Source organism: Onychostoma macrolepis, chromosome 23 (genome assembly GCF_012432095.1).
Source record: "Onychostoma macrolepis isolate SWU-2019 chromosome 23, ASM1243209v1, whole genome shotgun sequence".
Classification (NCBI taxonomy): domain Eukaryota; kingdom Metazoa; phylum Chordata; class Actinopteri; order Cypriniformes; family Cyprinidae; genus Onychostoma; species Onychostoma macrolepis.
In genome coordinates this window covers 3812529-3836426 of record NC_081177.1, presented here as the reverse complement: position 1 = coordinate 3836426, position 23898 = coordinate 3812529, and the positions used below count along the sequence as shown (strand labels likewise).

Here is a 23898-nt window from a genome sequence, read left to right as displayed (position 1 = left end):
ACAAGTTTTCACAAAAACAAAAGGTTTTATAAAATGATCAACTTTACATTTCAGCCTTTAAACCATTTTTAAGTCAAAATTATTAATTATTATATTGATTTAAACAATTATCAATAACTTATTATATAAATTAAATAACATGAATTAGGGGTGTGCGATATTGACAAAAAATTATATCAATATTTTCTGGGATTTTATCGATAAAGATAATTAGACGATATTTTGCTGAGTGTGTTACAACAAATTTTTATTGTCTTTAGATTAACAAAATAACATCCATTCAAACAAACAGCAACAGACATATCAATAATTTTACAATCTGAAAGAAAAAAAAAAAAAGAAAAAAAAACTTTATATGGTCATTCCGTTATATAGTCCAAAATGTTGGAAGACATTTTTTATTCTTCATATTCTGTGTGGTCAGTTCACAGCAATGATAGAAATTCATCTTTTGAAAATAAGTTTTATGGGCATTTTTACCTTTAAGCTGTTTTTTTTCTAAAAGTGTGCATCATCTTTTGAGTCAAATTCTTGCATTTGGGCTGTTACCAAGCAAATTAAATCAGTATCAACAAAATTTATCTTTGCAATGAATCTGAAGTGGCATTTAGATGTATTTACATACTGTTTAATGCAGCTCAGAGGGACACGGAATGCTAACCTGCAGTTACAAATGCATAAATGTTTTGATATTTGAAACATAAAACGTTGAAAACTGATGTTTGAAATTATTTTTAAAAAATTAAGATACTTTAAATGTGAAATTAAAACCGCCAGCAGGTGGCAGCAAGTCAGTGTTATTAAATATTGCGACTGAACCGAATCATTTAAAGGGTTGATTCATTCAGGAACTAAACACCGCATGTTGCTCAGAGATGCAAAACAGTGCCATGGCTGTGTTTGGAATTATTTTTGTTGGCGAAATAGAGCAACAGCAGGAAATATGGTGTCTAAAACGCAAATCTCTTAATATTAACTTGTTTATTGAACGGTTGCATAAAATCAATGTCACATTTGTAATCATGCTTACTTTTGGAGAAAAAAAACGTCATTCTTCGTGTGATATTAACTATATGAAATTATATGAATATAGGCTATATAGACTGAATCGTGTAGTGAAAGGCGGCACTCATACACGCACTAGTTTAACCTGTGTTAACTGATTCATTCTCTGCCAGCAGGTGTCACGTTTGGCAGAAATATTTATAACGGTTTCCCGGTAAAGGCAGTACACAAAGCAGCGCAGCACCAGACTTTGAACATGCAGCGCTCATGTTTATTTCATGAAATCATAGCCTTTTGAAGTTTAATCGTCACATTCAGCCATATCGCAATTCTGGTCTTTCTGTCTCCAAATTTAAGACCTCTTGAAATCATAATTAAGACTTTCTTGTACAATTTAAGACTTTTTAAGGCCTTAAATTTGATACAACTAAATTTAAGACTTTTTAAGACCCCGAGGAAACCCTGAATATAATTTTATAAATATAATTACAATATTGTGCAGTTGGTGGTATTGCTTTCAGCACTTAAATTTGCCACATTTGTATGGAACAATTGTAAAATTATTGTGATTAGATCTAAAAACCACGATCAGACGATTAATCAGTCACAACACGCCCAAATATGACAAACATCACAAAAATATTATTCATTTCCAATTCTAGTATGTTTGAATTTAATTAAGTTGCATGTAAAATTCGAACATTTTCAAGAATCTGTGGTGAATGGACAGTCTGAAAGGGATGAAAATAAGTTAAATGGCTCACATGTAGCACTTGTATCCCAGACGCCATTAGCTCACATTAATAGCACTTTCTAAAGAGCAATGCTTACGTCTTTGAACACTCTCGACTGCCTCTCAAAATGAGAAGCGAGAGTGCTGTCTGAACCATTACAGCCCGCCGTTTTCATCTCTGTCTCCAGCTACAGCAGAGTTCAGGTGGGAACGTCCTCCCCCGATGAATCATTAATAATGAGGAAGAGCAGAATTTAACAAGAGCAGAAAGAAAGGGGTTGTGCTTTCCATTAAGAGACTTGGGAAAGAAAGCTAGCTTAAACAGAAGACACAACAAGCAAGCCAATCAGAAATTGTTACTATAGGCCTAAATGGTTTATTAGTTGTGTGTGTATGTGTGTGTGTGTGTGTGTGTGCGCGCGCGTTTTTGTGAAAAGTCAGGACATAGATTTGTATAATGACAAAGGTATGACAGGTATTACAAGGAGAAGGTGACTTTTCAGGACACTGACCCATGTCCCCACTTTTCAAAACGCTTATAAATCATACAGAGTGAGGTTTTTTTGGGGAAAGTTGAAATGCACAGTCTCCTGTAAGGGGTAGGTTTAGGTGTAGGGTTGGTGTAGCAATAGCACAAACAGTAAGTACAGTATAAAACCATTACACCTATGGGATGTCAACACATACATACATATTATATATATATATATATATATATATATATATATATATATATATATATATATATATATATATATATATATATATACACACACACACACACTTAAATATTTGAAATGTATATAATAAATGTATGTGGATACATGTTTCATAATAATAATAATGTTTTTCAATATGTTTTTTCTTTCTAATTTTGTGAATATTATGCAGAACATTTTTGTAAGTAATATTCAGTGTTATGTATGAACGTATATATACATATTTTTTTATAAATGAAATAATTTACACACAATATTTATAAATTTAATGTTAAATGTTAATATAAAATTTATATACAATGTGTAAATTATTTATAAAACATCATTAAAATTAAAATGTATATTTGCTCTATATTTAATTTTTTACACACATTTTTTTTTTTTTTACACAAGTAAACATTTTCACTAAACTTTCAGAAAAATAAAATCAAGAGAGTCGGGTTCTTCCCAAGAGAAATACTGGGTGAAGTATAAAAGAGTAGCAGTGGAGAAAAAAAGAAGGAAAGTCAGCACAAAAGAGAGAGAGAAATAGAAAGCTGTCAAGACTTAATCAAGGTGCTCTGGGCTGAAGAGTGGGCGAAGCCGAACACCTCATATCGCTCAAGAGAGAGAAAGGATGGAGGGGCGGGAGGAAATAAAGAGGGAAATACGCTGCAGCGCACAGCAAACCTTTAGCTTTAGCAACAGGGAATCTGCTTCAGCGCTGCGGTGTGTGTACTGATGGCCTGCGGACATGTTTTCATGAATGGCTAAACACCATCCACCTGATAACTGATGAGAAGTGCTGCTTCATACGCTTTAGCCTGAGACTGAACTACAGAGAAAACTGCTAGTGAACTCCTCAACGTCTACAAACATGCAGATTAAAGTGCTAAAGTTTCAGAAGTTCTGACAGACCAATATAACACTCAGTAAATCAGCCATTTTGAGATTAACGGCATTATTACAGTTAACTAAAACAAACTAAAACCATTATAAACATTACTTGAAATAATACAGATGTTAACCAAACTAAAAATAAAATATAAAAGTCTTTTTATTTCAGCTAGTTGCCAAGGCAACATTTCTCGTTTAATTTAGTTTAACTTAATGTACTTAAATTACTAAAACTGAAAAAAAAAAAAAATGAATGAGAATGATTTACTTAAATAAAAAAGACTAAAAGTGACATAGTAGAAAAATAAATCAAATTTTATATTATAATAAATAAATATAGAATAATAAACATTATAATGAATCATATAAAAATACTTCAATAAATAATAGTACAATAAAATATAATAAAATAATAGAAAAAATAGAGAGAAAAATGATTAAAATATTAAAACTAATAAAATCATTGTAAATAACACTGGTTTGATTCAATTTAGATATTAGTTATATACTGTATATATATATATATATATATATATATATATATATATATATATATATATATATATATATATAATTTAACAGAATTTAAATATAAATATAGGGTTGTATATAATATAAGATAGTCAGAGATATCGCCTGTGGATGATGCCTTTGATGATAGCAAGATGATGATTATTATTATTATCAGGCTAGTAATACTATCTAATTAATATTAGGGCTTATTTGTCACATTATATTTATTTTTCTGCGTTTTTACAGTGTTGCGCATTATTATAACCAATCACACAATTATGCTGAGTTTATGAATGCAATGGCCAATCAGAGGCGTTCAGATGAGCCATCGCTGGAATTCTGACTCGCGAGTTCTCTCATCATAAACAACAAAGAGCAGATGTATGTGCGATGTAAGTATAAGAGATTTATTCATCATACAGTGTAGATTCACTGATTATAACGGGAGTGTTTTTAAAGTGCATAAACTCGTGCTAGGCCGAGCTTGTGATGATGTTCTTTGGTAATGTAATGTTCTTTGCTTGTTTTCTGTAGCTGCTTTTTGAATAACTGAGGAAATGTAAGCATTATAATTAGTAAATTACGATTTTTCTATTAATTTGTTATCATGTTAAATACATTCATATTAGAAACATTAGGCTGCTTTTAGCCTTACACTGGAGTTGGTTCACTTTCCGGCAATGAAACTATGTAAATAAATAAATAAATAAATAAATTAGCACAATAATATCGTGTATCGGCAATCTCACAGGCTGATGATAGGACGATATGAAAATTGAGCATATTATATATATATATATATATATATATATATATATATATATATATATATATATATACATACATACATACATACATACATACACACATACATACATACACACACGCGTATATATTTTCATGACAATTCAACAATTACCTCACAATAGCTCATTATTGTAATGCCACAATATTTTCATTCTTAATGCCATACTTAAATTAAAATAAAAAAATTACATTATATTTATGTAAAAAATAAAATATTAAGAAATGTATTACAATATTTTTAACGTATTAGTACAATAATCAGAATTTAATGAGAATAACCGGTGAGAATAATGAAAAACACTAATGATAAAATAAGCTGATGCATTGCAGTAACAAATTTGGGTCATTTAACTGTTATGAAAATAATGTCACTGTGCACAAAAATCCTAAGGGTCATAAAAATAGACTTCATTTTATGTATGCAAAGCATATTTTGGCTTTATATGTTGACATGAGCTTTTGAAATCATTTGTAATCTTACCTCTCATTATATGACGGACTATTTTGACGGATCCACCCCTGAGGTTGAGGATCTGATGGATTCTCTGCTGTAACTGGAAGAGAAAACACATTTCAGCACGCAGAATTAAAAACATTCAGCTTTAATCACACATGAAACGATGGTAGCGTACCTGAGGAACGCCAGCGTTACAGATCTCCACCATGATATAACAGAGGAGCTGAAGGACGAAGAGTCCGGCGTCCAACCGCCGCAGATAAAACTCATCGTCCATGGCATCGTCGATTATCTCTCCACGACGAACCATATCCTGAAATGTATAAATGACCATTAGACATTTAATAACAAACTAGACTAGCAAAATTAGTTATCAAATTTTAAGGTTGGCTTGATAAAGCCTAGCCTCAAAGTCTGAAGCAGCTTTAAAAGCTTGATGTTTGAAAGTTTACATAGATTATGACAGCACTGTGTTAACATGATTAGCATGTTGCTAGCATGTTTCTAACATGATTAACATGTTGGTAGCATGTTCTTAGCATTATTAGCATGATGCTAACTTGTTTCTACCACAATTACAGTGTTGTTAACATGATTAGAATGCTGTCAACATATTTCTAAAATGTTGCTAGCACAATCACTGTTGTTAGTATGATTAGCACATTGTTAGCATGTTTATTTTATGATTAGCATGTTGCTAGGATGTTTTAGCATAATTAACATGTTACTAGTATGTTTCTAACACACGTTTGTTAGCATGTTTCCATCATGATTAGCATGTTGCTAACATGTTTCTAGCACGATCATCATGTTGCTAGAATGCTTCTAACATAATTACATGTTTCTAGCACAATTACCATGTTGTTAGCATGATTAGTATGTTGTTAGCATATTCCTATCATAAGCATGCTGCTAGTGTTTTTTTAACATGATTAGCATGTTTCTAACAATTACTGTTGTTAGCATTATTAGTACATTGTTAACATGTTTCTATCATGATTAGCATGTTGCTAGCTTGTTTTTGGCATGATTAACATGTTGCTAGCATGCTGTTAACATGATTTGAATGTTACTAACGTGTTTTAACATTTTTAGCATGTTTTAACATGTTAGCATTATATTGCATGCTGCTACCATGAATTAGCATGTTGTCCTAGGACAGTAATTAAAGTGCCCCTATTATGGATTTTTGAAAATTACCTTTCATGCAGTAACACAGCTCTAAGTGAATGAAAACATCCTGCAAAGTATTAAATCTGAAAGTGCACCGTGTATAAAGTTATTGTCTCTCAAAAGAAAGAGTCGACTCTGAATCATTGAAACGAGTCATTTTTAAAATGAATCACAAGCCATTTCATGTTGACGTCAACATGAAACATTAGCATATTGGTCTTTTCAAGTCGGTCTGAATGAAAATGCTAATTCATTCTTTTAGAGCGGTAAAATAGCTGTTTCCCCAGTAACAGCTGTATACTAAGCAGCACTGTGCTCACAAATGCTGCTTTATCAAGCATTACAGGCCTGATGAAATGAAAATGAGACCAATCACCGCAGATTAGTGTCACACAAAGGAGGGGTTTGGAATCGTTGAGCAAGTAAGGTAAAAATAAATGCATATTATAAGACAATGAAAGTGTTTTTTGACCTTGCATGCATATCAACCTGTTGTTGGGGACTCCCAAAACCAAAATATGAACCTTTCATTACCCATAATAGGGGCACTTTAAGCTTTGCTGGTGATAGACAGCGTAAACACTCTACAAGTCTTTGCAAAAGTCTTATTGTACAAAAAGTTTTGACCCCCTCAATGAAAGTCTATGTACATTTTCATAGTTTGATCGTCCGTTTAATGAAAATCGCAGGTCTGATCAGTTAGAAAAGATACAGCAAAAAAGACACAGTCTGACCTGAGTTCTAGGAGGAGACACATTTTAAAATTTAAGACTCAGAAGCAGCAGCTTCAATAGTAGATCAGTAGGTTGTCTTTCTCAAGCCAACCTAATACATGCATATTGATTAGTAAGAAAACCACATGCAGTGATTGATACGCAGCACCATGCATGTTCAAAAGGCTCTGGATAATGATCTCAGATCACTTCAAAAAGGTGATTTTTTTTTCCACACTCTTCAGCTTTTCAGCACCTGCAGCCGAATCTAAAGGGACAAAGACGTTTGGCATTTGTTGAGTGCCATAATTGCGGCGATTGACACTGGCCTCTCTCCAGGGGATTTAAATCTTTTCGAGCATAAAACGCTGGCAAGCGCAGGCGTGTGTGAGTGTGCACGAGCAAGAAAGGCTTGTGAACACAAAGGGAACGCCGCAGGAACAGCAGGCTGGCGAGAGCTGGCCGTCATGGGCTGCTGAAGACACACAGAACGCGGCTCTGATCACGGCGAGAGGCTTTCTGAGAGAACCACGCTTGGATTGTGCCAAAACCATTCAGATGTTGTCCAAAAAACCAGAACAGGTCAAATCATTTCAATGCAACTCCTGTGGACAGCATGTGATTTTATCCATTAAAAATGGTTTGCATTGGGAAAAGTGAAATTTCTGAGCAGAATGAAGGTCAAGTTCACCTTGCAGAGAGTCTCAATAGTGGCCTTTCCTTTTCAAATCATTCATTCCTGTAGCTCAAAAAGTAGAGCATGCCGCTAGTAATAATATGGGTCATGGGTTCACTTCTCAGGGATGCATGAGCTTTTAAAATGTATGCATTGAATGCAATACAAGTCGCTTTGGATAAAGCATCTGCCAAATGCATAAATGTAAAATTGTATTAAATTAACAGTATTGTGTTTTATGAAGGTTTCATAAAATTCCCTATAACAGCAGCCTAGAACTGTGATTAAATAGCTATTTGACTATTGATTAGCATTAACCAACAGAGTCTGTGTGACCTTGCTGATGCGAGGAGAAGAAAAGTTGCTTAAGAGGCCGCAAAAGTTAATTATTAATCAATTTTGATAAAAGATTAAAAAGACAAACGTTCTTTTCTTTAAAATAATATGGACTAATGAATCAAGCAAATTAAGACCAGAAATATGTTAATGTTTCATTTAAATCAACTTATTTGTCAAGTGTATATATATAAAATAATTAAATGTTATTGTAAATAGGCTATATTCATATTAAATACATATGCATTAATATATGTTCATATATACGTATAGTCAAGTCAAGTCACTTTTATTTATATAGCGCTTTTAACAATACAGATTGTGTCAAAGCAACTTTACAATATCAAAATAGGAAAATAGTGTCAATAACGTGAAATGACAAGATTAAACACTCAATTTTCAGTTAAAGGCATTTCATGTATACACGTATACACACACACACACACACACACACACACACACACACACACACACATACATATATACATTATATTTAATTTAAATATTTTAAATGTTTTAAAAAAATAGCTATACATTTATATTAAATGTATATGAATATAAAATATATTTATATATTAAGTGCATTACATTAACACTGTGCTCATTGAATTACGCAAAATAGGACAAGTAACACATTAAGAAAGTAAATACTTATGTTAATTTAAGGAAGTTCAGTTCCTACTTAAGGCTGATGTAAAGAGTGTGTAAAAAAAATGTTAATCATCATCACGCTGTCAGAACAGAGTGTTTCGATCTTTCGCAGGCGTTATTCAAGTCTCGTTACAGAGGTACAGCCTTCGGCAAGTCAATTACACGAGTGCAAATAACAAGCGGCTTCACCTCCGGGAAACAGAGCGATTTTTAGTCACTTCCTGTTGGAGAACTGCAGGCTGGCACAGGTGTTAATATGACAGGCAGAACAAAGCAGCGCCGGGACCTGTGATTGAGTCTCACGGGACACGCCGAGACTAAATTAATCCGAGCACACCCTGCCAGCGCTTCCTCCGCGGATCCTTTCGAGATTTCCCAAAGAGCCTTGTGCGTGTGCACGAGTGTGGGGCGCTGCGGCAAAACGAGAAGAGCAGGAGACGAGCAGACCGAACGCGGAGGGGGTTTATGGGGGTCTGTGTTTAGGAAATGCAATTCGGAGAGAATTTGTAGCTGTCATTAGGCAGTAAAAGGAGGCGAGACGGGTTCACATGAGCGCAGCGCTGACAGCACTCCGAGGCGTTTTTAAACAAGGGCTCTGCTATGGGTGATATACTTTTATAGCGCTCAGAGAAAGCCGCGAACACTGTTCCATCTGCGGGGAGTGCTGCTGTTCAGTCGACGGGCGCGAAACAAGAGCAGACATTTCCACAGTCATATTCCTGTCACCGCTTCTGAGAGACGATTTATAGGCCTCTGAAGAAGACGCAGAGCAGAAAGTCAGATAAGGTGGATGGGAAACACACACACACACACACACACACACACACACACAGGAGATGGTTTTAAATCGACACACCTGCACAAAGACCTGAAACAAGAGCTGAGCGGCATATTGAACATTCACAAACTACTCCGTGGTTTTACTGGTCATGTAAAATTAAGTAACAAACGACTTTGTTTGAGTGATGATTAGGGGTGTAACAGTACATAAATATGACGGTTCGGTACATACCTCGGTTTTAACATCATGGTTCGGTATGATTTCGGTACAGCAGGGGGGAAAACTATACTTTTTTTTTTAATAAACAGTGGTTTACTGAACAAGTTGCACTTTCTTTAAACATTCAGTTATAGTTTAAATTTTCGTAGTGATCAAAATCTACCTCAGCTTATGCTTAAAACTATAGGGAGCCCTTTTACATTATAAGGTTACAACTAGGCCTAACAACTTAACCCAGACTTAAATTTAATTACTATTTATTTTTAAATAGATGATCAACACTCAACTTAAAAAAAAAAAAAAAAATGTATGCAAACATGTAAATTGCACATAATTCAGTTTTTAAATTAACTTACAAATAATACAATTTCTAGGCTATTTGTTAAAAAATATTCAATTACACACTGGCTGTCATAGCAAGTTTCACAACAGATTCATTTAAACATACATTAAATAATTAAGACTAACAGGTTTAGTAAAATATAATGAGTATATGGTGTAATATTTCGCGAAATGCTCCTCTCTAGACTTAATTTCTCTAGTGAACTGACGAGCTGTGGACACTGATGACCTGCTGAGGTAAATGAAAAGCTACATGACATTTTATTTCCACGCTGTTTTCACGGCCGGTACCTAAATGGTTCGGTACGAATACGTGTACCGTTACACCCCTAGTGATGATGCAAGTGAATCTTTGAATTAGAGAACTGAATCGAATTAATTGAATCGAGTTTGAACTGTTGATACCATTAAAACATCTCTGCAAATCAGGGTTGCCAGGTTTTCACTATAAAACCCACCTAAAACAAGCCCAATCGCGTTTCGAGGGGGTCATATTTTTTGTCTGAGTTCCCCTGGTAAAATTTGCATTTTAGGGGCTAAATATCACATTATTGGGGTCGCTTAAACCCGTGGATATGAAAAACAACCCGCGGCAACAGTGTTAAGTAGCCCAATTAAAAAGATAATAATTAAAATAAATAAATAGTTATCTATGGTTGCCAGGTTAGGAAGATTAAGTAAGCCACCGTTCATAAAATGTATTGATTTACAAAAAAGCTGTGATTGGGGGATTCAGGCTCTTAAAATCTGGCAACCACAACCATGAAGGCTTGTTACCAATGCAATATAACAGAAATGGCGGGTAAATATCACAGATGATTATGCTATAATTGGAAGAAGCAGCAATCGTGATCATGATTAAAGTACGATTTATCAGGTAGATTCGTATCGGGGTCCTGATCACATTTGTGATATAATCAATGGTATAATCAATTGATAATCAATCAATTGTGGTTATATTTCATTCAGCAATGGTGCATATTAAATTGACCAAAACTGATAGTAAAGACATTTATAATGTTTAAAAATTATATTTCAAACAAATGCCGTTTTTTAAACTATTTATGAAATAATCTGTAATAAATGTATCACGGTTTCAACAAAAATATTCAGCAGCACGACTGTTTTCAACATTGATAATAATCAGAAATATTTCGTGAGCAGCAAATCAGCATATCAGAATGATTTCTGAAGAATCATGTGACACTGAAGACTGGAGTAATGATGCTGAAAATTCTGCTTTGCATCACAACAATAGATTATATTTTACAATATATTCACATAGAAAACGGTTATTTTAAATTGTAATATTTCAAAATTTTACTGTATTTTTGATCAAATAAATGCAGCCTTGGTGAGACAGAAGAGGCAGAGTACTGAATCGCTGTACTGACTCCAAACTTCTGAACAGTATTGTATATCAAATATGTTTAGAAGGATCAAAACTACATTACATGACTCGCCCAGCCCAAGCTGAAACAACCCTGAAATCCATCTTGAACACACACACACACACACACACACATTAGGATGGATGAGACAAGCGGCAGGAGTCCACATCAGTGCCCAGATCACATCCTCAACATACACACGCCAATATCCCCCAGCATACATACACACACACACACACACACACACACACACAGTATAATCACACACGAAGCACAGTCTACCCTACAAACACAACACACACCCTCCACACACTCTTTAGGGATGTTGGCTAATGAAATACAGTTACACAATGTGGAATAAACACCCAACCTGACAATTATCATCAATTAGCATCTGCCTTTAATCATCTCTACGTTAATTATCGCTGGCTGAGACCCCACAACTTACATAACCAGAATTACGGCTCTAAAACCTGATTGGATGAGACACGCTAAGGGCGACGGTAAAAAGCCTTTAAACACACACCTGTGAGCGCACGCCAATTACATTCTCCATTAACAAACCGAGTCACAAAACTTTATAAAAATGTATTACTAACATTATCCTTTTTAATAAAAACAACAACGGCAATAATAATAATAATAATAGATTATTTTAAAAGTATACAATACTATCAATGATAATAATAGATTTTTTGTAATTAATATGCAACAACAATACTAATGTATTAATAATAATAGATTTAAAATTTTTATGCAATATCATCAACAATAATAAGATTTTTAATTAGCATGCAATAACAACGATACTAATGTATTAATAATAATAATAATAGTAGTAGCAACAACAATAGATTATTGTAAAATATGCAGTATTATTATACTTGGAATAATGCAAACGTTGACATTCACAATGTTAATAAATGATAATGGATCATTTTAAAATTAATATTTAGCAACATCAATTATTATTATTATTTTAAACAATATTATCATTTTTGGAATTGGGTAAATGTTTCTATTCACAATGCTAATAAAAAATGCAAATAATACATTATTTTTAAAATGTAATATGCAATAATATTAGGAATACCATCATACTTGAAATAATGCAAACTTTTTGCATTTACAATGCGTTTTTTTCAGTGTTTTTGAATAAACTTTGGCTTAAATGTGAAGTTTCAAATGAATTCACATTTAAAAGCATGTCAAGATTAATAAGCAGAATAAAAAAAAAAAATCATACCTCATTTTATTTTTACTTATATATATATATATATATATATATATATATATTTATAATATAAATCTGCTTATTATTTAATTACAATTACTATTATTAAGATTATTATTAAGATTAAGAAAAATAATTAGTAATATAACATAACACTACAGTTGTCCAGGATCCACAAGACCATGCTGGTTTTCACCTTTTTGAGTAGTGAGAACATATCTGAAGTATTTGAATCAGTGTTTTAATGCCAACACGAGCTGTTTGAGATGTAACATTTTAAACGAAGCAAGACCAACCCAGCGTTTTTTGTTTGGGTGTTGGTTGAGTTTGGACTACACTCCAGATGAGAAAGTGTGTGCGAATCAGCGCTCAGTGTAAAAGTTAAACAGCGTTCAGTTTTCAAGGCGAGCAGAGCGTCCGGGAAGCGTGTCGAGTGTCCGACCCACAGATCCCACAGTGACGTTTGAGTCTGGTAGGTCTGCTCTTATCTTCACACACAGATCTGCCCTCGCCGAGGAGATACTGCCAATCAAGCGTGAACGTGTGTGTGTGTGTGTGTGTGTGTGTGTGAATCTTACGTGCTTCTCTCCTTCGATCCTCTTGTCTGCGAGCTGAACGGCTTCCAGGTACTTAAAATGCAGCTCCATGAGTCTGTCAACCTGCAGAAGAGAGCGAACGAGGGTGAGCGTGTTACAAATGCACCCAAACACTCCAGAGATGTGCTTTAGGACCCGAATTTGCATTATGTGAATGATTTTCATATTTAACTGCGGCAAACAAGACGAATGGCGGCTGTGTTATTTAAAGACAAGCAGAAGCATTCGTCATCCCCTTTCCAGCAATTCCTGTGACAATCTGAAGACGAACAGAAGTGAGGCATGACGCCCATATGGCCGAAATCTTTTAGCTCCAGAAACTACCAATAATGCACTGCTGCTGTCAGAGTGATGAAACAGGCCCCGGCAGGACTGTGAGGGTTATTTTAAGAGTAGTGACTGCTGAGCGATAACAGCACACGTGTCCGTCCAGGTGATGTATGGAGACCCCCGACAGAGACTAAAGGAGACGTATAACACAGGACACAGGAGAAAACGGCACGACCGCCGCTGAGACGGTCCAAACAACACCGGCATGAAACATTATTATACTGATGCATGACTGAATGACACAACGAGAGAGAGAGAAAGAAAGAAAGAAAGCCAAGAAAACAAGCAAGAAGAAAGGAAAGAGCCAAAACGAGAGAACAAAAACCAACAGGCAAGAGCAAATAAAACAACAAGACAATAAAACTAAATGGAAGGAAATAAAGGAGAACAAATGAAAGAATAAACAAAAAAGAGAAAGAAATGAAAAAAAGAGAAGAACAAAAAGAAACCAACAAAGCAAAAAGGAAATAGAGAACAACAAAAGAACCAACAAGAGGAAGCGAAACAAAACGGCAGGAAATAAAGAACAAAAGAACAACCAAAAAGCAACAAACTGAAAAAAATGAAGAAATAAACTAATAAACAATCAAATGAACAAAAGAAGAACTAGAGAAAACAAAAACCAGCAAACCAAACAGCAGGAAATAAAGAACACAAATACAAAAATTGAAAGAGTGCACAAAAGCAAAACAAAACTGAAGGAAATAAAAGAACACTCAATGAAAGAATAGAGAAGAATAAATGAAATGGGTGAACTAACCAAAAAAAGAAAAGAAAAAGACTATAGGATGATATGATGAATAAAAGTATGAGCAGAAAACAAATGAACAAATAAAAGAAAGAACCGACAAAAAAACTATCGAAAATAACGAAATAAAAAAGCCAAACAACGAATGAAACAAAGAACAAATGTAGGTCTCAAACAATTAAAAGAATTAATAAACAAATAAATCATAAATAAATGAAACGCATCCAACAAAAACCAAACATACTATTGAAAAGCAAATAACAAAAGTATCAATGAATAAAAAAGAAAGCGAAAGATGATAGTGATACAAGTTTAAAGTTAAAATTACTAAAGTTTTAAAGCACAACATTTCTTGAAAGTAGCACAGCGTGTTCTGACTAAACGCTAGAAACAGTCTATATTATCTTTATGGCAGCATTAAACCCATCTGCCAGCGAACTCTCCTAAAGCGCTCTTTTGTCGTCACTCTGCCATTTTTAGAAGCAGAAGATAATAAAGCCGTACCGTCAGCTGTCTTATTTTTACCTTCTCGCAGTCGTTCTCTGTGAACTTGCTGAGGAGACGACTTCTCTGCTGCCCTTTGAGGTTCCTCAGCATGGAGGCGATGATGGAGCACACATGCTCTGCGAGAAGAAAACAAGGCTTTAGTGTCCTGATTTAACACACTCGTGTCATCCATTCACATTACATGAAGCAAAAACACCGAGCAACGAGTGGGAGGTGACAGCAATCTGCTTTTCTAGACTAAGAAAATGATACCGGCCACAAACACAAGAGATTAAACGTCCTCGGTTCATACAAGTTCTCCTGCGGTTTTAAAAAGTATGTTTCGAACTTTCTCTTGTAGCTGTCAGAGTGATTGCAGCTGATCAAAAGCAGAGCAGAAGCGACTGTAAAGTTGACTTAAGAAACTGCAGAACAAACTTGAATATGAGAGTTATGAAGACATTTTCTAGCACTCCTTTCGCTGTCTGGGTGATTGCATTCTTGACTCACTTTTATAAGGCTTGAGGGTTTTATAAACTACTGATCTGAAGAAGGATCGCTAAGATTTTTTTATGTTTTTGAAAGAAGTAGGGCTGCAAAACAATTAGTCACGATTAATCGATTCAAAATAAAAGTGTTTACATACTATATGTGTGTACTGTGTATATTTATTATGTATATATAAATACACATTTTTATATATTTTTTAAAAATATTTGTGTATTGCATGTCTTTGTATGTAAACAATTTATATTATATATAAATATTAATATTTTACATATAAATCTAACATATTTTACCTTAATATATATATATGTATGTATGTATGTATGTATGTATGCATGCATGCATGTATGTATATGTATATGTATATGTGACCCTGGACCACAAAACCAGTCTTAAGTCGCTGGGGTATATTTGTAGCAATAACCAACAATAGATTGTATGGGTCAAAATTATCCATTTTTCTTTTATGCCAAAAATCATTAGTATATTAACTAAAGATCATGTTCCATGAAGATATTTTGTAAATTTCTTACCGTAAATATATTAAAACTTCATTTTTGATTAGGAATATGCTTTGCTAAGAACTTAATTTGGACAACTTTAAAGGCGATTTTCTCAATATTTTGATTTTTTTGCACCCTCAGATTCCAGATTTTCAAATAGTTGTATCTCAGCCAAATATCGTCCTATCATAACAAACCATACATCAATGGGAAGATTATTTATTCAGCTTTCAGATAATGTATAAATGTCAATTTCGAAAAATAGACACTTATGGTTTTGTGGTCCAGGGTCACACTGAGCTAGACAATGACATCTCTGAATTCAATAATGAAATGCCTTTAACTGAAAATTGAAAATTGAGTGTTTAATCTTATCATTATACATTACTGACACTCTATCCTCCAATTTGATACTGTTAAGTGCTTTGACACAATCTGTATTGTAAAAGCGCTATATAAATAAAGATGACTTGACTTGACTTGACATATATACACATACATACACACATAATAAATATACACAGTACACAGGAAATCTCTTCTGTTCACCAAGGCAGCATTTATTTGATTAAAATACAGTAAAATTGTGAAATATTATTACAATTCAAAATAGCCATTTTCTATTTGAATACTTGTTAAACTGTAATTTATTTCTGTGATCAAAGTTGAATATTCAGCACTATTTTCACAGGAATAAATTACAGTTTAACAAGTATTCAAATAGAAAATGGCTATTTTGAATTGTAATAATATTTCACAATTTTACTGTATTTTAATCAAATAAATGCTGCCTTGGTGACACTGAAGACTGCTGATTTGCTGCTCAAAGAACATTTCTGATTATTATCAATGTTGAAAACAGTTGTGCTGCTTCATATTTTTTGTGGAAAAAGTGATCAATTTTGTTTTCATGATTCTTTGATGAACGTAAAGTTCAAAAGAACAGTGTTTATTTAAAATAGCAATCACAACATGATGTTGTTACTGCCAGTTTTGATCACCTTTCAAAAAATGTTTTATAGAAAGCATCCACACAGAGCCAAAAGTTATAATTTACTAAAACGCATAAAAGGAGAAATGGCAAGCGAGTCTGTGACTGCCTTAGATAACTGCTGCAAATGGAAAATACGAGGCTGCACTAAAAGCTTTAATGAACGTTGAGTGAAGTGTATGAAAGTCTTCACACGCTGCTGTCGCCTTTAAAAACACACTAATGAAGAAGCATTAGAGCTGAGCCAAACACAACAAGACATCAGATGCAACCGCAAATCTGATCTGACGGCTTGTTTGCCTTCAAGCGGGAATGAACAGTAAGAATGAGTACATCACACGGGTGAACAAGTGATGCAATGCTACATTTCTCCAAATCTGATGAAGAAAAACTCATCTACATCTTGGATGGCCTGAGGGTGAATAAAAATTCAGCAAATTTTCATTTTTGGCTGAACTACTCCTTTAACACCAATGCCCTTTACGTCGAGTGAACTTCACTTATTGTGTTTGATGATGGTTATACTGTACCAAACAACATTTAACGTCTTCTATAACAGCACGTCCATTAAAGTCGTTCTTCATCAGGTTAAAAATCAATATTTAAACACTATCTCGCACAAGCACTCACAACCCATAATCAGACGGCCTTGATAAAACCATTTAATTTGGCCTCGGCCTTCGCCGGCGCTGAATACAAATGAGTTTAAACATCAGTCCGCGTGCATCTCTTAACCAACACATTACGCATCCTAATGCCGCGGGTAAACGGAGGCAATGCATTAATCAACAGACGTGAGAGGAAGCGCTCGGTCAGCACTGCGATGTCACGGGTCTTCAAGGCGACTCTGGGGAGCACGGCCGCCAGGAGCGAGGGAGGAAAAAAGCCAATGTTATTAGCGGCAGAATAAAGTGTCTGGGGTGAGGAATACAGCCACAGGGAGCGGATGAGAGGAGAGAGGTGCAGGCTAGAGGTCTGAGATAAGTGCGTTATCTCGCAGCTCTGCCGCGGGAAAGCTTTTGTCATCATTACACACAGGAAAGAGGACTCGGCTACCCGACTACATCACCAGGTCGCCGTGGCAACAGGGAGAAAGGCCATTGGCTGGCGGGTCGTGAATGAGGCGGGATGTCCAGTAGGGGGTGCAAACACAAATGAGCAAGAGAAACCACTCATCAAAGGCCATTCGCTGTTAGCTTGATAACCAAAGGATAAATGAAAATAGAAAGAATGGGGAAAAGTTTAATTTGACCATTTTAAGTTTAAGTGCTGAAAGTGATACGTAATTTTAGAGTCATTAACATTTTCATAATTAAAAATAAATACACTGTAAAGTGATTTTCTATCATTTGTAATAAGGCATTTATAATAAGTAACCATTCAAAAAAAAAAAAATATATATATATATATATATAATTAAATTTAAATAAAAAGAAAAGATTAATATATAAATTATAATTAATAAAATATTTTATACAAATAATTAAAGATATATAAATTAATTTAATAAAATATTTAAACTACTTATGCAAAAATATCATTAATTAAAAATAATATTGAAAATATAATTGAAAAAATATAATTGATAAATTATATGCAATTAATAAAACAAAATACATATGATTAATAATTAAAAATAATTAAACATTAAGAAATAATTAAAATATATATAGATATGCATGTTATATACAAGGAAATATTACTATATTATAATTTATACATTCTAATTAATAATAATACATTACACACATACACAATTAATTCATAAATAAAATTAATAAAAATAAGATTTTTATAATTTTCTCCCTCCGAAAATATGTATGATTGAAAATGTATAAATTATTAATAAATAAATTATATTTTTAAAGACTGAACAATTAATTTATAAGTTCTATAAAATTAAGAAAATATTATTTTATAATTATTATTTATCAAAATACATTATACACATATGCAATAATTAATACATTGAAGAATCGGTAACACTTTACAATAAGGTTCATTAGTTAAACATTAGTTAATGTATTAACTAACATGAACTAACCATGAGCAATACATTTGTTACTGTATTTACTAATCTTCGCTAACGTTAGTTAATAAAAATACAGATGTTTATTGTTAGTTCATGTTAGCTCACAGTGCATTAACTAATGTTAACAAGATTTTAATAATGTATTAGTAAATGTTGAAATTAACATTAACAAAGATTAATAAACGCTGTATAAGTGCAGTTTATTATTAGTTAATGTTAACTAATGTAGTTAACTAATGAACCTTATTGTAAAGTGTTACCGAAGAAACAAATATCCATGACAGCACTTTGAAGTGTAAAGTTCTATCATTGATGTGTAAGCTATTGTAAGATGTGAAATATACTGCACGAATTTGTCCTTTTTAGAGCTTGACAAACTCAATACTCACTCAAAGAAACAAAAAGGTCAACAACATGAGGGTGAATAAATGACAATGTGTGTTAGCGAACACTGCCTTTAAGATCTAGCCTGGGATTAAAAAAATTTCTCTCAAAGGCCCAGCAGAAAATATTCATCACGCATTGACGTTTGCATTCTTTACGAAATACCACATGAAGAGTCTTATATGCGACTACATTACATAAACCAAAGCATTTATCGTGTGTTCTTCTGCATAGAGAGACAAGACAAAGGTGTTTTGTTACAGTTGAAGAAAATCCCTGGAAACAAAGCGGATTATCACATTATCATGGTACGAATCTGCAGTAAAAGAACTGCTAATTTTCAATAATGAATCCATTAGCGAAACCTTTGAGGACGGCGGAACAATGATCCGATTCCAAGTTTCATTTCAAACGGGAGAATTAACAGAGCTCTGGAGATCAGCGCAATTACACCGACGCTTTTGATCCAATTTAGCACAGAGATTCCAGCACTTCCTGCAATTATTACGTGTCCGGTAGAGATTAAAAAGCAGTTAAAAGACAATCATTAGAAATAAATGAAGTGCTGCATCTCCCCTTCGCCATCAGTTTGGTTCACATTTGGCCAATTTTGAGTCGCGTTGAGACGTCGAAGCAAATGGGTTTATCTCAAACGTTGTCTTACATCTCTCCAAAGAATGATTATGCTCTGTAACAGCAGACATTTGGACAAACCACTCAAGTAATTTAGTCTAACAGGGCTCACTAACCCCTAGAAAGAGTAATAAATAATCAGCCAAACAGAACCACAGCCACTTGAGCGGATCTTAGATGCAGGAGTCAGAATCAGGGTTAATATGGTTAAACGAAAAAAGCATTGCTTGAATTAAAATAAACATTAACTGAAGAAAAATGTATTTAAAAAAAATTAAAAGATAACAAAAAAAAAAAAAAACACTACTAACATGTTAACTAAAATTTAAATGAAAATAGTTTGAGCTAGTTGGCAAAGTAACATTTTCATGTAGTTTAACTTCATGTGCTAAAATAACCACAACTGGAAAGAAAGAAAGAAAGAAAGAAAGAAAAAAGACAGAAAGAAAAAGAAAGAAAAAAGAAAGAAAGAAAGAAAAAGAAAGAAAGAAAAAGACAGAAAGAAAAAGAAAGAAAGAAAGAAAAAAAGAAAAAGAAAGAAAAAAGAAAGAAAGAAAGAAAAAAAAAAGAAAAAGAAAAAGAAAGAAAAAAGACAAAGAAAGAAAAAGAAAAAAGACAAAGAAAGAAAGAAAGAATTATAAAATTGACATCCACAATTGTTAACTTTTTAACTTGAATTAAAATGAAATCTGAAAATATAAAAATAAAAACTAATTCAAAATATTAATAAAAACATTTGTTGCTTAAAATTTTAACTGAAATAAAATTGCAGTTAGTCGCCAATTCAACAGTTTTCATTCAGTTTAACTTGATTTGTGAAAATTATGAAGATTAAACTAAAATAAAAACTAAAAAAAACCATAGAGACATTTTAGAGAGAAAAAAAACCCTAATAAAAATGGCAAACACAACAAATTACTAAAACCTCAACTAAAATTAAAATGAAAACAGAAAATACAAAAATAAAAACGTCAGTTATTAATAAAAACTATATGTCAGTGATACTAAAATAACGGTAACACTTTACAATAAGGTTAATTAGTTAACTACATTAGTTAACATTAACTAATAATAAACTGCACTTATACAGCGTTTATTAATCTTTGTTAATGTTAATTTCAACATTTACTAATACATTATTAAAATCTTGTTAACATTAGTTAATGCACTGTGAGCTAACATGAACTAACAATAAACATCTGTATTTTTATTAACTAACGTTAGCGAAGATTAGTAAATACAGTAACAAATGTATTGCTCATGGTTAGTTCATGTTAGTTAATACATTAACTAATGTTTAACTAATGAACCTTATTGTAAAGTGTTAACAAAATAACTACTGAGAATTATCCACTAAAAATTAAACTATTAAAAAAATTGTTTTGCTTAAACTTTAACTGAAATAAAATATTTTTTTCAGCTACTTGTCAATGTAACATTTCGAATTTTCCATTTACTTTAATTTGACGTACCAAAATAAAAAATAAAAATATATATTTTCTTTTTATTATAAATTTTTATTTTATTTAAATAATTTATTTATTTATTTTTACACAGGGGGAAAAAATAAAACTAATAAAAACTTTTGAAATAAATCTAAATAAATATGGAAATGGAAAAATAAATGTTAATTAAAAACTTTAATAATATGATACTAAAAGTACACTAGTCAGAATTAGCTGTCCCTGTTAGGGAGTCTCATGTTTATTTTGTTGTATCCTGAGGATGTTCATCTTCACCGGCCCGAGGCGTCAGAAAGAACCTGGAGCGACGCTGCTGTGACCCTCATCCCTGCGGCAGGAACAAACCCAAGACCCAAAACCTTCAGGTACTTCAGAGCGTTTCCCCGAGTCTCAACACACACACACACACACACACACACACACACAGTCCTCTCTCTCTGGAGAAAACAGCCAAACCACATTCAAGACATATATAACGCAGGAAGTTTGAATTGGCTGATGAGTTCAGAGTTCACGGCCACCACGAGACAGACGTTCAGTGTCACGACTCAGAGAAAACTTATTTCACTCCCGCTGGCGTTAACACATCATTAGCTAAAACACATCCTGACAATTTCTCAATTCTTTGCTTTCCAGCTCGACGACATGCAATTACTCTTCCGAAGCGGCTCTTGTTAAGTGAAAGCGGCCGAAGCTCTTTTCACGCGGTTGTGCTCGAGCTGAAAGCGCGGGAAGATTAGCGGAGTCTCTTTCTCTTTGTGCCTGTCAGGATTGTTTACCTGCTGACGTTCGTTTCAGTTCTCTATACAAAAGCAGGACGCCGTTAATTTGTTTGGTGATTAACAGCGCAGAAGTTTAGCTTGAGTTTTAACTTTTTTGTTGTTCTTCCCACTTCTTTTAAACTATTATCCTTCAATAAAAGACTTGGACACAATGCAATGCAGCAGAACACATTATTTCTCCTCTGTGAATCATTCTGGTCTGTTTGCAAACCTAAAGCGTGCTTTCTAATCAGCTAATTACGAATGCTAATGCGAGCGTGTGATGAGTCGAGTAAATTTCAGAGGGGGTTTTATGGGGATCAGTCTGAACTTTCTCGATCGGCCGTAAGAGCTTAGCCGTTTAATTACTCAAACCCTCAGTCGTCAAAGCTGGTAATTAATTAACCGCTGCATCTTCATAAACACCTTTTGTCGTCAAGAATTAAGAGGCTAACAGCTGATTGATGCCGGAGTAATCACACACCAAACATATTGCGCATGACAACGTCATAATACGATGTGTGTGCGAAGACAACAAACAAACCAATTTACAAAAATAAAAATGTGCACAAGTGTTTTTATTTTGAAGGATAAACGGTTACTGTTGAGGACAAATTAGCTAAGCCAGAACACATGCAAATATATATTTTTTATATTTTTATTTTATGAATGTGCTCTGCATTACAGTAATGCAATTGTCATGCAAAAATGGGTACTTATCCTAAAAATAGGCAACGTGCAATTAACAAAAAATAAATAAAAATAAATAAGCTAAAATTTAAACAAATACTACTATGATAAATAAATACTGCTGTTTGGGGAATATATTTTTACATTTTATATGATATACATGTTTTTTTTTTGTTTGTTTGTTTTTTTGCATTACAAGAAAAAAAATTAGGGTGAAAATGTGCTTAATTGACATGCAAAAATAGTTAATTGGTCCTAAAAACAGCGTTCATATTCATAATTAAAAGGAAAAGAAAGAAAAATGTATGATGTAAAATGTAAAAAGATAGAGAGAGATGCAATGATATTTTTTTATTTGTCTATTTGTGTGACTCTCACTAGCTAATTAGCATTTCAGCACACAATAAAACAGGAAAAAAAATGGTCACATTTTACCACATATTCTCAGTAATGTTATATAATAATGATTTATCATTCATATATATATGCACATTACAGTAGGGTTGGGTACCGAAACCGGGTACCAATATGGCACCGGTACCTATGTAACCGGTATGTACTAGAACCGAATCAGAACGCAGATTTCGGTGCCATGCCTGAGCAATCGATTGAAATATTTGTCCTCTGTTTCTCCGAAAAGAACGTAAGAAGCATCATCACCGGCACCTCACCTGAAAAATAATTTCCCGACTGAGAAAATGCACGTGAACTCAAGTCGGAAAGCTCTAATAATACAAGTCCAACAAATCTTTGTAGTAACGCAAGTGTGCTGTTTTCACATTCCGACTTAAAAGCACAACTCGGGAAATGAGAGCATCCGAGGAGCGCGTGAATGCAGTAATTACACTTGCTCTGATGGCAGCAGGTAGCCTTCCATTAACTAGCCAAGCTAAACATGCTTAAAATGCCTGAAGCTAAACTTCTATTGTATTCACGTTTTTAAACCTGTTGTCCAACAAAAGAGAACATTATAACCTTTTTAGTCCACAGCAGTTAAATGCTTCCTTTTGTGATCTGATGTAGCTTCTTGTCACAGAATGAGGCAGAAAATATGTTCCATAGGCTACTAATGCATCGATTGGCAATGGATTATAAATATACTTAATTATTATGAAAATACCAGAGATGGCTTGAATAACACAGATAAA

The 23898-nt window shown here is 33.4% G+C and overlaps 1 protein-coding gene across 1 annotated transcript in view; it reads right to left on the bottom strand.

Annotated features, from left to right (window-relative positions):
• Positions 1–23898, bottom strand: part of ctnnbl1 (catenin, beta like 1) — a 50139-nt gene that overhangs the window by 6465 nt on the left and 19776 nt on the right. Inside the window, exons 12-15 of the mRNA XM_058763096.1 lie at positions 14826–14923; positions 13205–13285; positions 5286–5423; positions 5135–5207 (exon numbers count right to left, since the gene is read on the bottom strand). Coding sequence (XP_058619079.1) covers positions 5135–5207; positions 5286–5423; positions 13205–13285; positions 14826–14923 — 390 coding nt within the window. The remainder of the gene's footprint in view (positions 1–5134; positions 5208–5285; positions 5424–13204; positions 13286–14825; positions 14924–23898) is intronic.